Source organism: Macaca thibetana, chromosome 9, assembly GCF_024542745.1.
Source record: "Macaca thibetana thibetana isolate TM-01 chromosome 9, ASM2454274v1, whole genome shotgun sequence".
Lineage (NCBI taxonomy): Eukaryota > Metazoa > Chordata > Mammalia > Primates > Cercopithecidae > Macaca > Macaca thibetana.
Window position 1 is genome coordinate 87,679,769 of NC_065586.1, and position 14,138 is coordinate 87,693,906.

At 37.3% G+C, this 14,138-nt stretch overlaps 1 protein-coding gene across 2 annotated transcripts in view; it reads left to right on the forward strand.

The window, feature by feature from the left end:
* The window catches only part of TNKS2 (tankyrase 2), a 66,734-nt gene that overhangs the window by 29,882 nt on the left and 22,714 nt on the right, over positions 1-14,138 (forward strand). Inside the window, exons 10-16 of one of the 2 annotated variants that reach the window (XM_050805678.1) lie at positions 774-865; positions 954-1,032; positions 3,712-3,883; positions 6,796-6,875; positions 11,781-11,926; positions 12,497-12,662; positions 13,371-13,590. In XM_050805678.1, the coding sequence (XP_050661635.1) occupies positions 774-865; positions 954-1,032; positions 3,712-3,883; positions 6,796-6,875; positions 11,781-11,926; positions 12,497-12,662; positions 13,371-13,590 (955 nt within the window). The remainder of the gene's footprint in view (positions 1-773; positions 866-953; positions 1,033-3,711; positions 3,884-6,795; positions 6,876-11,780; positions 11,927-12,496; positions 12,663-13,370; positions 13,591-14,138) is intronic. The other variant, XM_050805679.1, reaches the window with a different exon arrangement.

The window sequence follows — 14,138 nt, forward strand, 5'->3', positions numbered from 1 at the left end:
CTTATCAGCTGTTCCATCAGTGCTATTACCAAACAGAATCCAGAACTGATGAATGTTGTTATTTCTTTTTTTTTTTTTTTTTTTGAGATGGAGTCACTTGCTCTCTCACCCAGGCTGGAGTGCAGTGGAATGATCTCAGCTCACTGCAACCTCCACCTCCTGGGTTCAAGTGATTCTCCTGTCTCAGCCTCCCAAGTAGCGGGGATTACAGGCGCATGCCACCACAACCGGCTAATTTTTGTATTTTTAGTAGAGGGGGGGGTTTCACCATGTTGGCCAGGCTGGTCTTGAACTGCTGACCTCAGGTGACCCGCCTGCCTCGGCGTCCCAAAGTGCTGGGATTACAGGCATGAGCTACCACGTCCGGCTTTATTCTGTTATTTCTTCATGTAAAGAAACCTCAACCTTTGGGGTGTTTTCTTAACATTTAAAATGCATCAACACAGTGCCACTTGGAAACAGTTTTGAAAAGGATATTGGTCACATTAAGGTTTTCATCACACCAATGATAGCTTTTTCAAAGATACAGGACAACTGTAAAGTTTGATTGGAATATTTAATAATAGATATTATCTGATAGGTAGGATTTTCAGGCCCTGTCAGAATTTGGTAATTGTTGCAATTCTGTTCAACCAAAAGTCAAAAGCAAAGTTGTGTCAAAAGTAAAACAAAAAGATTAAATAACTACTTGATAGTTCTTGATGGGAAACACGAATGTTCTTAAAATCAGTTATGTATAGTCCTTGATTAATGCTGCAATTTAAATTATTTAGCATTGTGCTGCTGCATCTCCATATCCCAAAAGAAAGCAAATATGTGAACTGTTGCTAAGAAAAGGAGCAAACATCAATGAAAAGACGAAAGAGTAAGTATACATTTAATAATTTAATGTTATTGAGATTTTACTCTTTTGGAAAATATATTCACTGTCTGGCTGACTTTTTCTCTTTAAGATTCTTGACTCCTCTGCACGTGGCATCTGAGAAAGCTCATAATGATGTTGTTGAAGTAGTGGTGAAACATGAAGCAAAGGTATACTTCCTTTTTGGTAATCTTTGGTAATCCAATGAGTTATTTTTTATTTAGCAGGTGAAATGCCTGACTTCCTAAACGATTTACTTTCTCATGAGTATTACTTTTTTTCCCTTAAGCATAGATTACTATGCTTAAGAATTGTCCTGCAGGTAACCTTTTCTATATCTAATTTTTGCTAGAACATCTATGGGTTTATTCAGACACACATTATTCCTGTATGTCCTCCCTCCTCCATTCCTTTTAACCACAGCCCACAGGTCATAGTTATCCGTAAGGACTTTTCCGACCTATCATCTTTTCTAATCGTCTTTTCTCACCCATATCTTCTAATTCTTGGTTGTCATGATAACTTCTGTTATTTACCCCAATCACCATTTTTTTGCTTTCGTTTTTGTTTTTGTTTTTACCCTCTGTTATTTCTGTAACTAAGTCAAAGGACTTGAACGGAAGGAAATATATTATTTAAATAATTTTACAAAAAACATAATAGCTCCCCATGTTGATAAGTTACTGTTCTTTAGTTGGCATTCGTGCACAAAGCATTTTATTCACCAAATATGCTTTCATCAAAGCTAGAAATCATCTCTTACCCAGGAACTTTTAAAAGTACTACTCAGTAAAAGATATACATATTACCTCAGATTGGAAGAGATGACAGTAGTCACCTAATACAGCAGTTTTTACAGTTTTTAGCCACAGATCCTTGCCTCCTTCAAACAAAATCTTTAGCTGAAATTCAGTATACTCTATAACAGAGAAAGCATAGATGTGCTGTAGATGAAGGGAGAAAGGAATAGACGCTCTTCTCCTTGGATGGCCTCTGAGGCCCTTCCATAAATGAAATTTGCAGAATAGTTTATTCTTACCTGTCCTTTCTTGAGTTTCCATTCATTCAAGAAACCACTTAGAGTTCTTTAATTTCTTTTTGTGTTGCCTCTCTGTGTCTTAATTTCGCTTTGATTTGGGGGAATTCTTGATAATGTATAATCTTGATTTTTCCTATTGTAAATTATTGAATAAAATAAAGTTTATATCTGCTTGACTGCTTGGCATATCTTGTCTCTCTGTTCTATAACTGTTTGTTGATTGCTTTTTTCGTACTTGTGGTACATTACTTGAAGAATATCTGGATGCACAATGAAACAATCTTGACTAGGGTGACCAACCATCCAGTTTTGTCCAGGACTTGAGGTTTTTTGGGAACACAGGACTTTCAGTGCTAAAACCAGGAAAGTCCTAGGCAAACCAGAACAAGTGGTCACCCTAATCCTAACATAAAGGGGTACCCAGATAAAGTTTTTTTTTAAGTGGGTATTTTTCACATTTCAGCGAGTTAGGGTATGTGAATAAACAGTTTGATTGTTCTGAGCATTTTAAATCAATTTTTCAGGCCCTGTAAGCATGGAGCCTAGCTATTCATACTCTAGTTTTAGGTTTATTGAGATCTTGATTATATTCCCATTCACATATTATCTGATTCCATGAGTATGAATAGGTCAGTGTCTTAAAACACACTGTTGTCCACAGGATTGATTACTGAGGAACTTAATTTCTTAGTTATGTTGAATAATTATTTCCAGGGCAGGGAGGTAGAGATAAGGTTGGTGGAGTTTTACAGGTAATTTTTTTTACTGTGAAAAATTTCAAAGATATAACCAAGTAAAAAGAATTTTGCAGAGAATACCTTCCTACCACTTAGATTCTATTACTAACATTTTACTATAGTGTTTTATTACATATCTTTCCATTTTTCCCTCCATCCACCAATATCTTATTTTTTCACACATTTCAAAGTAATTTGCAGACTGTTCCTCCTAAATACTTCCACATGCACATCAACTAGAGTTTAATCTTTGTTTACAGTTTTTCTTTATATGTAAAATTTGAATGCAGTGAAATGCAGAGATCTTAAACGCATATTTGCCGAATTTTGACTAGTACATACACCTGTATAACCAAAACTCCTGTAGAGATACATTATCTCATGGCAGAAGTAATGCACAGTCCCAGGCAATCTCCACTTTGACAGATAACCATTTTATTTTTTCTGACATAAAAGTGCCTGTTCTAGGCCTTGACATACATGGAATGATGCAAAATATATGCTTTTGTGTAAGGCTTTTACCACATTGTATAATGTTTTGGAGATTCATCCATGTATCAATAGTTGGTTCCTTTTTATTGCTGAGTGATTCCACTGTGTGACTATTCCATAGTATGTGTATCTATATAGTTTACATAATAAATAAGGGAGAAGATTAAACCAATAGAAATAAGCATTTTAATGCTAATTTATCTTGGCTTTGTTACAGTTGTCTATCTTGGGGTTAATCTTTACATTTCTACACTTTAGAGATCCGTAAAAATACATGGGTTGAACTTTCTTAGGCAATGTCTAGCTCTAAATATCTGTGAATCTGTGAATGCTTTAATGATAAACACAATTACTATTCAGCATCTCACATTTAACCCAAAATTGGGTCTTCCTTCTGATGGTAGCCTTCATGAATTGGTAAATTTATTCTCTAGATTGGAGCAAAAATACTTGCTTTGGCATTGGATAATAGGCCTCATAAAAAATTGAGACTTAAAAGTAGTAAAAAGTGTTAAATACATGATTGCATGGTTTTAAATTTTGCATTGCAGGCTAACTTCAATTTTTTCTGCATTGTTAAGGTTAATGCTTTGGATAATCTTGGTCAGACTTCTCTACACAGAGCTGCTTATTGTGGCCATCTACAAACCTGCCGCCTACTCCTGAGCTATGGGTGTGATCCTAACATTATATCCCTTCAGGGCTTTACTGCTTTACAGATGGGAAATGAAAACGTACAGCAACTCCTCCAAGGTAGTATATGTTTCCATGAAATGAATTGTTTTAAATTAACCTTTAAAAATTTTTCACATATCAGGTATTATAGGTAGGAGTTGGTAATAAGAAAACAATTTTGAGAATTTTTGGTTATTTCTTCTTAGGTTATTATACTTTTAATCAGCTGAATATCTTCAGTCCCCAAGTGTCATTAAGTGATAATTACGATTTTTGTTCCAGTAGCATTTTCTGCACATTTTCTGAAGTTAAATAGATGGCTTTCAAGTTTTTATCGAGAAAGTTTTAAGAGTAAGATAAAATGGTGGCTATTTATTTTTAAAGAAAGGAATTTTTAGATCCTACGTATTCAAGGGAGGTAGAGTTTGTATAAGGTAGCCAACTCTCTGGCTTATTAAAACATTTAACAACTGAGTACACTCATATTCATTACATCTTAAAATATTTAGATCAAATATCTACACCCTTGGCATAGATGAAACATTTCAACCCAGAGATCTGGTCCCATAAATTTTAAAGTTTTTTTGTGTACATCTCTACCTTTATTAGAATGTAATGCAGTAGCTTTGACATCTGAAAGTTCAGATGAGAAAAATGTAATAGATCAAGCTTTTCTGTCTTTAACAGTAAATCGTTGATGATTTTTATGCCTTTGTTCTGGGAACCAAGTTTTGAGAAACACTGCTTGAACAGATGAAAGCAGATTGATGCAACCTCCTGGAATCTGCCAAAACTGTGAACTTACAAGACTGCTTTCAAGATTCCCATTACTTCCCCCATATATCACACATTCATTTCCTTGTCAGTTTTTGGGATAATAACACTGGTCCTATGCAGTTGGCTAGTGATAGAATGTACAGTCTTGTCAGTTTTATACTAAGTACCATTACATATAGCTTTTTACTTGCCTTTCCAACTAGTTTCTTACAATAAATTATTGAAGTGGAATTTCCAGGTCAAAGGGTAGCATGTAATTGTCAAATTATCTTCTATTAATAGAAAGCTGGTATTTAGCATTTTACAGTCGGAGTATATGAAAGCACCTGTTTTCTGTCAGCACTAGATATTACAATTCTTAATACTTTCCTTGAGTGAATATGCATGTGTGAATTACAGAAGTAATAGATTTTAATGCTAACTATAAAAGTCTCATCAGTGTAGCTCTCCATTTCCTCTCTGCCTACTAGCAGATGGAAAAAAAAATGATATTTTAATTTGCATTTCTGATTATGAGTAAGTTTGAACGTAATTTTAAAGTGTTTGTTGCCCATTTCTCTTTTTTTTCTTTTTCTTTTTTTTTTTTTTTCCAGACAGAGTCTCGCATTGTCGCCCGGGCTGGAGTGCAGTGGTGCAATCTCAGCTCGCTGCAACCTCTGCCTCCTGGGTTCACGTGGTTCTCCTGCCTCAGCCTCCCAAGTAGCTGGGATTACAGGCACACACCACCGCACCCGGCTAATTTTTTGTATTTTTAGTAGAGATGGAGTTTCACTATGTTAGCCAGGCTGGTCTCGAACTCCTGACCTTCTAATCCGCCCGCCTCGGCCTCCCAAAGTGCTGGGATTACTGGCATGAGCCACCACGCCCGGACCTTCTTTTTTTTTTTTAATTATTCTTTTATTTTATTTATCTATTTTTGAGATGGATTCTCACTATGTCACCCAGGCTGGAGTGCAGTGTCGCGATCTTGGCTCACTACAACCTCTGCCTCCCAGGTTCAAGCGATTCTCATGCCTCACCATCCTGAGTAGCTGAGATTATAGGCATGCGCCTAACTTTTTTGTTTTTAGTAGTTACGGGGTTTTACCATATTGCCCAGTCTGGTCTCCAACTCCTGACCTCAAGTAATCTGTCCGCCTTGGCCTCCCAAAGTGCTGGGATTACAGGCGTGAGCCACCATGCCCAGCCAACCATTTATCTTTTTTGTATGTGTGAATTTCTTGTTCATGTCTTTGTCTCATTTGTTGAAGCCTTTCAAAGTACTCCTTTCATGAGAACACCATATATATGTATATGTGTATTTTATATATATATATATATATATATTTTTTTTTTTTTTTTTTTTTTTTTTTTTTGAGACGGAGTTTCACTCTTGTTGCCCAGGCTACAGTGCAATGGCATTATCTTGGCTCACTGTAGCCTCAAATATATTCTCTTTAAAGGTGCATGTTACAGTTTGGTTTTTTTCCATTTTGTTCTTGTTTAATGTTGTTATTACCTGACATATTTTTCCATATACCAATTTTCTTTTTTTGATGCTGCTTTTGATGTACTGCTCTAAGAAGCTTTTTTATTCCATGTTATGAAGATATTCCCCCGTTTTCTTCTAGCATTTTTAAGGTTCAATTTTTCATACTTACATCTTTAATCCATCTGGAGTTTATTTTGTTCTAAGGTGCAAGGTAGATGTTTTCCTTTTCTGACACTTTAAATGAGCTATAAACATAGAATTTCAGACCTGGAAATGGTGTTACATTTCTCCCAGTCTACCTTATGTCTTTAGAATTTAAAAAAATCTGAGGTCCAGGAAGTTCCAGTGACTTCCTCCAGTTCAGATAGCTAATTAATGAGAGAACCACAGTTAGATTTCTGGTTGCTGTCTTAATTTAATACTTTTGCACCATTCCAATGGCTTGCTTATAGAACAGGCCATCTTTAGTCATCTACTTTATGTTCCTTTATATTGCTTAAATCACATTTTATAATCATTATATACATTTGCATATTTTGCTTATATGTATTGTATTTCAAAGAGTTTTAAGAGAATCTTATTTTTCCCTTCCCACCCCACAACCTCTTACTACCATGGAGATTTCGTACATAATCTACCAAATTGTAAAAGAACTTTGCTTTCTGATGAGATGCCTTCCATAAAGCTTGGTTCCATCTTCCAAGTAGAGGTTAGTCACTCTTTCTCTCTCTCTCTTTTTTAGAGGGTATCTCATTAGGTAATTCAGAGGCAGACAGACAATTGCTGGAAGCTGCAAAGGCTGGAGATGTCGAAACTGTAAAAGTAAGATACAATGTTATGTTTCTGTTAACTTTGGGTTTTTATTTTGACATTTGTTATTTAATCTGTAATAATGAAGAGTCTGGTTTATTTGTATCTGCCTTGCTTTAAAAGGTCAATAATATAATCTAATTGTTCTCTACAAATGAGGAGCCTTAAGTAATGCAAGAAAAAAGACTTCACTTTCACACACATCCCGGTGAATACTACATTCACAACTATAAATAAATTCAGGTGATACCAAATGGGTTTTGCTTGAAGAACCTATTCATTTGTCCCTTTAACAGAATAAAGTATATCAAATTATTTTATATTAGTGTTTACATATGACACATAAAACAAGAAGGGGGAAAAACAGTGTATCACTTCTGTCTATAGATTTCTTCTGATTTCTTCATTTCTTTGCCCCCTCTACCTCTAGGGATCCAGGGCTTAGTGTAGTAATATATTCAGTGTTGCTCCTTCTCTTTCCCAGAGCTTACAACTTCAGCTCTTACCTGTTTCTCAGACAAGAGTCTTCCCCAGAGTAACCCTTCCTTACTGTTTTGACTCTTACTGTAGAAATATGTATGTAAAACTGGACGCAGTAGCTCACGCCTGTCTGTAATCCCAGCACTTTGGGAGGCTGAGGTGGGTGGATCACCTGAGGTTAGGAGTTTGAGACCAGCCTGGCCAACGTGGCGAAACATCAGCTCTACTGAAAATAGGAAAAAAAAAAATTAGCCAGGAGTGGTGTGGGTGCCTGTAATCCCAACTACTTGGGAGGCTGAGGCAGGAGAATTGTTTGAACCCGGGAGGCGGAGGTTGCAGTAAGCTGAGATCGTGGCATTACACTCCAGCCTGGGCGACAGAATGAGACTGTCTCAAAAAAAAGAAAGAAAGAAAGAAAAAGAAGTAAATATGTAATATCAAATATTTCTGTATCAAATATTTCTGTTACCTGCAGAAATTGTGTATAACTCAAAGGCCTAACATTTTGAGAGAGTGAGACTGTTTTAGAATTTAATATATATTAAAATTTAACTAACTAATCTTCATGAATTAAATAATTTTTCAGTAATGCAGTGGTGTTACTCTCCAAAACTAGTAGGGGAGACAAGCCTTGTATTTCTTCCCCTTCACCTTTAGAGACTTTTTCAAAACAGTGCTGGTGCTGTTTGAGAGGATACTAAGAGGTAGTAAGTTTTACAGAAAGCTGAATTGGTTGATTTAATTCATGGCAGAAGTAGCTATTTGAAATAATTTCATTATATTTCTTTTGGGGGGCTGGGGCGGGGAGACAGGGTCTGTTGCCCAGGCTGGAGCACAGTGGTGCTATCTGGGCTCACTGCAACCTACGTCCTCTGGGCTCAAGTGATCCTCCTGACTCAGCCTCCCAAGTAACTGGTACTACAGGTGGATGCCGCCACGCCAAGCTAATTTTCTTGATTTTTTCTTGTAGAGACAAAGTCTCACTATGTTACCCAGGCTGGTCTCAAACTCCTGGGCAAAGCAGTCCTCCCGCCTCAGCCTCCCAAAGTGCTGGGATTATAGGCATGAGTCACCATGCCCTGCCAATTTCATTATATTTCTGTAGGGTGTTCTAAATCTTAAACAGACCCACTCACAAAGTCAATAATTTTAGATTTTCTGAGAAGGAAATATAAGTGTTGTTCTCTTCTGAGCTAGAGCTCTGAGGGAATTTATTCACTGCCGTTTTAAATGAAGAGCTTTCTACAAATTGATTTTAAAATCCATGTGATCCTTTTCTGTTGTTTTATCTGTGTAGACATCTCAGATAACTTCAGATTTTTTTTTAATTCATTTCTCACAGAAAACTGCAACTATCATGCAGTTTTATTATTTGACATGTTTTTATTTTGATCCTCATTATTCTCATTCCCTTAAGTAGGAGGCTTATAGGATATTGAAAGGAGGATTTTGTTTCTATTAGTACTGACTTGTGGAAATACAAATCACTTGAGGTAAAAGGTTGTGAACTGATTTTTTTTTTTTTTCCAAGAGACATGAAAATTAAGTTGAAAGCAATTAGCTGATTTTTTTTTTTTTTTTTTTTTTTTTTTTTTGGTGTGTGTGGGCAGGGAGAGATACAGAATTGTAAATGCTCATTCTCTTATATATATTAAAGAACATAAAACTATATTTAGTAAACATGTTAAAGACTAAACTTTGTTTTTATAAAGATAGAGGGAGTCCAGAGGAGGGGATAGATAAAGAGGAGATGAAGTTGGGGGGCAGGAAATGGACTTAGAGAACACAATAATGCCATTGGATTCAGGAAAACCTGTGCCAAGTATCAGGCATTCTTCCCTCCCCTCTGCTTTTAAAATCACTTGATGGACATTTATCTCCATGAACCATTCTTCTTACCTACCTCTAGACAGATGGCTCTGTACGAATCACTGGAACAAGAACATCTGCGTATTACCTAATGAACACTTAACTATTGTGCTCAGTTGTGTTTGTTTACTGATAATCCACCAGGCTGGATACTTTATTCAACACCTGCTATTAGAAAACTTGTCTCAGAGTGGGCAAAATTTAACTGACAGGTGAAGAGTAGAATGGCCTGTGATAACTACCAAACCCAAGCAGCACCTGGTAAACATGTTAAAAATAGTCATTTCTAGGGACCTGACTTGAGACCCACTGAAATACCATCTCTTAAATGGGGCCCTGAATCTGTATATCTCACCAGCTCTATTTGGGAAGCACAGAAGAGCTTTGCCAGGACAGTGATTAAACCCCTTGAGGTAAACCCACTGATAGCAGGCTCCTTTGTTTTATTGAGCTTAGGTTATCCCTGCTTTGGGCGTAGGATAGTAAAAAGGGGAAAGAGTTTTTACTAATATGGATATATTCTGTTTGTTTGTTTGTTTGAGATGGAGTTTCACTCTTGTTGCCCAGGCTAGAGTGCAGTTGCATGATCTCAGCTCACAGCAACCTCCATCTCCCGGGTTCAAGCGATTCTCTTGCTTCAGCCTCCCGAGTATCTGGCATTATAGGCGCCCGCCACCACGCCCAGATAATTTTTTGTGTTTTTAGTAGAGACAAGGTTTCACCATGTTGGCCAGGCTGCTCTTGAACTCCTGACCTCAGGTGATCCACCCGCCTCGGCCTTCCAAAGTGTTGGGATTACAGGCGTGAGCCACCGTGCCTGGACTAATATGAATATATTCTTTTGACTCTTTAAGCAGTCTGATTTATTATCTATGTTGCTTTTCTTCCCCAAACTTTCATACTTTTCATAACTACACTTCCTCATCTGAACCAAAGAACACAGAAAATTGACTGCTTTCTTAATTCTACCCAGTCCCCAGGACTGTATAACTGTATATAAACATCAGCATTCTTTTTTTTTTTCTCTCTTTTTTCTTTTTTGGAGATGGAGTCTGGGTTGGTCACCCAGGCTGGAGTACAGTGGCACGATCTCGGCTCACTGCAACCTCTGCCTCCCAGGTTCAAGCAATTCTCCTGCCTCACCCTCCCAAGTAGTAGAGACAGGGTTTTGCCATGTTGGCCAGGCTGGTCTTGAACTCCTGACCTCAAGTGATCTGCGCGCCTCAGCCTCCCAAAGTGCTGTGATTACAGGCATGAGCCACTGTGTTCGGCCTAACCATCAGCATTCTACTGGTTATTTCATTCCATATAGTGTAGTATGGTTCCTGAGCCACCGGCATCAGCATCACCCAAGAACTTGGTAGAAGTGGAGATTTTTAGGCCCACATCAGTTACACTGAAAATTTGAGGGTTGGACCCAATGCACATTGAAGTTTGAGAACCACTGCTCTAAAGGAATACTTTTCAAATTTTAATATGTTTACATATTACCTAGGGATCTTGTTAAAGGGCAAATTCTGACTCAGTAGATAGAGATCTGAGATTCTGAATTCTTAATAAGCCCCTTGGTAATGCTGGTGCTACTGTAATCTCATGTACCTCTGTGTGTATTTGCCACAAAATGCAAGTTACACTTGCTGATGATTGGCACTTTACGTGTGTGCGCGTGTGTGTGTGTGTGTATATATATATATAGTAAAGATAATAATAAAATTTACCCTTGAGCTTTAGAAAAAGTAGAATATAAAGGCATACATGAGGCCGGGCACAGTGGCTCAACCTGTAATCCTAGCATTTGGAAGGCCAAGGTAGGAGGATCCCTTGAGGCCAGGAGTTCGAGACCAACCTGGCCAACATGGTGAAACCCCATCTCTACTAAAAATATAAAAATTAGCCAGGTACAGTGGCATGTGTCTGTAGTCCCTGCTACTCGGGAGGCTGAGGCAGAAGAATTGCTTGAACCCGAGAGGCAGAGGTTGCAGTGAACTGATATTGCGCCACTGCACCCCAGCCTGGGCAAGAGAGCGAGACTCTGTCTCAATAATAATAATAATAATAATAAAAGGCATAGATGAGAGGACCAGAGGGATTCCCAGTAAATGACAAGATGAAATAAGAATACTAAATAGGGCCGGGCGCGGTGGCTCACCTGTAATCCCAGCACTTTGGGAGGCCGAGGCGGGTGGATCACGAGGTCAGGAGATCGAGACCATCCTGCCTAACACGGTGAAACCCCATCTCTCCTAAAAATACAAAAAAAACTGGCCGGGCGTAGTGGCGGGCGCCTGTAGTCCCAGCTACTCGGGAGGCTGAGACAGGAGAATGGCCTGAAACAGGGAGGCAGAGCTTGCAGTGAGCTGAGATCGCGCCACTGCACTCCAGCCTGGGCGATGAGCAAGACTCCATCTCAAAAAAAAAAAAAAAAAAATACTAAATAGTTTCTGAGAATACTGTCTTAATGAGACAAGAAAGTAAGTCAGACACTTTGAAAATTCCTACTAAATGACTTGAAACAAGAAATGAGAATATGTAGATGTAGTATCACGTATGTTGTGTTTTGTCCTTCAGAAACTGTGTACTGTTCAGAGTGTCAACTGCAGAGACATTGAAGGGCGTCAGTCTACACCACTTCATTTTGCAGCTGGGTATAACAGAGTGTCCGTGGTAGAATATCTGCTACAGCATGGAGCTGATGTGCATGCTAAAGATAAAGGGTAAATGCCAACAATTGTTATGGACTCTCTTCCTTACTTTTACTTGACCTTTTTAGGAAAACCTGGAAATCTGTTTTATTTTTCAAGGAAGCCGGTTTCCTAACATTGGCCTAAATATTAAATAGAGCTGCTTAATTTCAATCAAGATTTTATATGGTTAGCATTCATATAAAGACTTCACTGGCATAATGCCTAGGAATTTTATAATGGCCAAGGACATTACAACATTAGTGTGATACTGACCTTTAATGTGGTAAATTTTTCAGTTTTCAGGGAGGATTTTTGAATTCTTCCAGTTTATCTTGAAGTTATTTTTTATTAAAAATATGCAATTCTCGACATTGCATATATGGGTGAATGTTATAGTCTGCATTTAAAACATGTTTTAAATGTTCTCCCCTGACTCACCAAAAAAGAAATTTTTTCTGCCTTAAATAGATTTAGGTTCTACAAAGTATAATCGGTATAATTCCTTAGGTAGTTCAAGAATTATCTTTCATCAGTTATATGCAATTATTTAAATTAAAACATGTTCTTCTGTGGCGTTATTGTTCATTCATTACTTTTCAGAGGCCTTGTACCTTTGCACAATGCATGTTCTTATGGACATTATGAAGTTGCAGAACTTCTTGTTAAACATGGAGCAGTAGTTAATGTAGCTGATTTATGGAAATTTACACCTTTACATGAAGCAGCAGCAAAAGGAAAATATGAAATTTGCAAACTTCTGCTCCAGGTATATTTAAATACTTAACTGTAAACAGTATGAATTACATAGAATATGTTTATAGTTTTTTAAGTAATTCTAGCATAAACTTAAACTAGTGAGCGATGGGAAACAATGTTATCTAATTCTGTACCTAGATTTTAGAATAAATGTCATAAACATTATTTTATATTTTAATCCATAAGTATGTTTACTAGCACCTAGAGTTATTTTTGTCTACAGCCAGCTATCATGTGATAGTTCTCTTATTATTTTTAGTTTTTCTCTTTGTTACTTTAACCTGAAAATATTTGATGAATTATTTACTTTCAAGCCAGGTTTATTTAGCACTGCTAAAATGGATGATACTGGTTCAGTACAGATACCAGTGGATATTTTACAATAACAAGAATACAGAGATTTATACTTTATTCAAATGTTCATGAAAAGTAAAAATAGTATAACATGAAAGTTAATTTTTAATGAAATGTGACTTTATTTTGAATGTAGTTTAAAATTTTAACTACATTAATGCATTAGAAAAATCCAGTAATATTTAACTCCTCTGTATTCTTTTTATAATAATTCTGTGTATAAACATTAGTAACAGTGATGTTAACCTTTAAGTCTCAATATAAATTTAGTTTTTCTTTGGTATAGTTACATTGACTATTTTCTCATCGACCAGTGGCACATTTAGGCCATTTCTCCCTTTTTTTCTGTTGTTCACATACCTAGCATGGTGCAGACCCTACAAAAAAAAACAGGGATGGAAATACTCCTTTAGATCTTGTTAAAGATGGAGATACAGATATTCAAGATCTGCTTAGGGGAGATGCAGCTTTGCTAGATGCTGCCAAGAAGGGTTGTTTAGCCAGAGTGAAGAAGTTGTCCTCTCCTGATAATGTAAATTGCCGTGATACCCAAGGCCGACATTCAACACCTTTACATTTAGCAGGTAAGTGAATGAAGTTTCGCAGATTTAGGCTGGTAACATCTGAGATTAATTTTACCCAGATGAAATATTTTCTGTAACTAAACTTTAAAAATTCAAATCAGGCCAAGCGCAGTGGCTCACACTTGTAATCCCAACACTTTATGAGGCCAAGGCAGGAGCATTGCTTGAGCCCAGGAGTTTGAGACCAGCCTGGGCAACGTGGCAAAACCTCACCTCTATAAAAAATTACAAAAATTAGCCAGGAGTGTTGGCGCACATCTGTAGTCCCAGCTATTCAGGAGGCTGAGGTGGAAGATTGAGTCCAAGAGGTCACGGATGCAATGAGCCTTGATTGTGCCACTGTACTCCAGCCTGCGCAACAAAGTGAGACCCTGTCTCAAAAAATAAAAAAAAATAAAAATTCAAATCAAATATCTTCTAATGCCGCCATTATACTCTTTAGTATATTTGTACAGGACAACCGTACTTGAAGCTACTAGCTGAGTTCAAGTTCACTTTACTACTAGTACGTTACATTCAGTAAGAACAATTGAAGTAGGCTCTGCCAG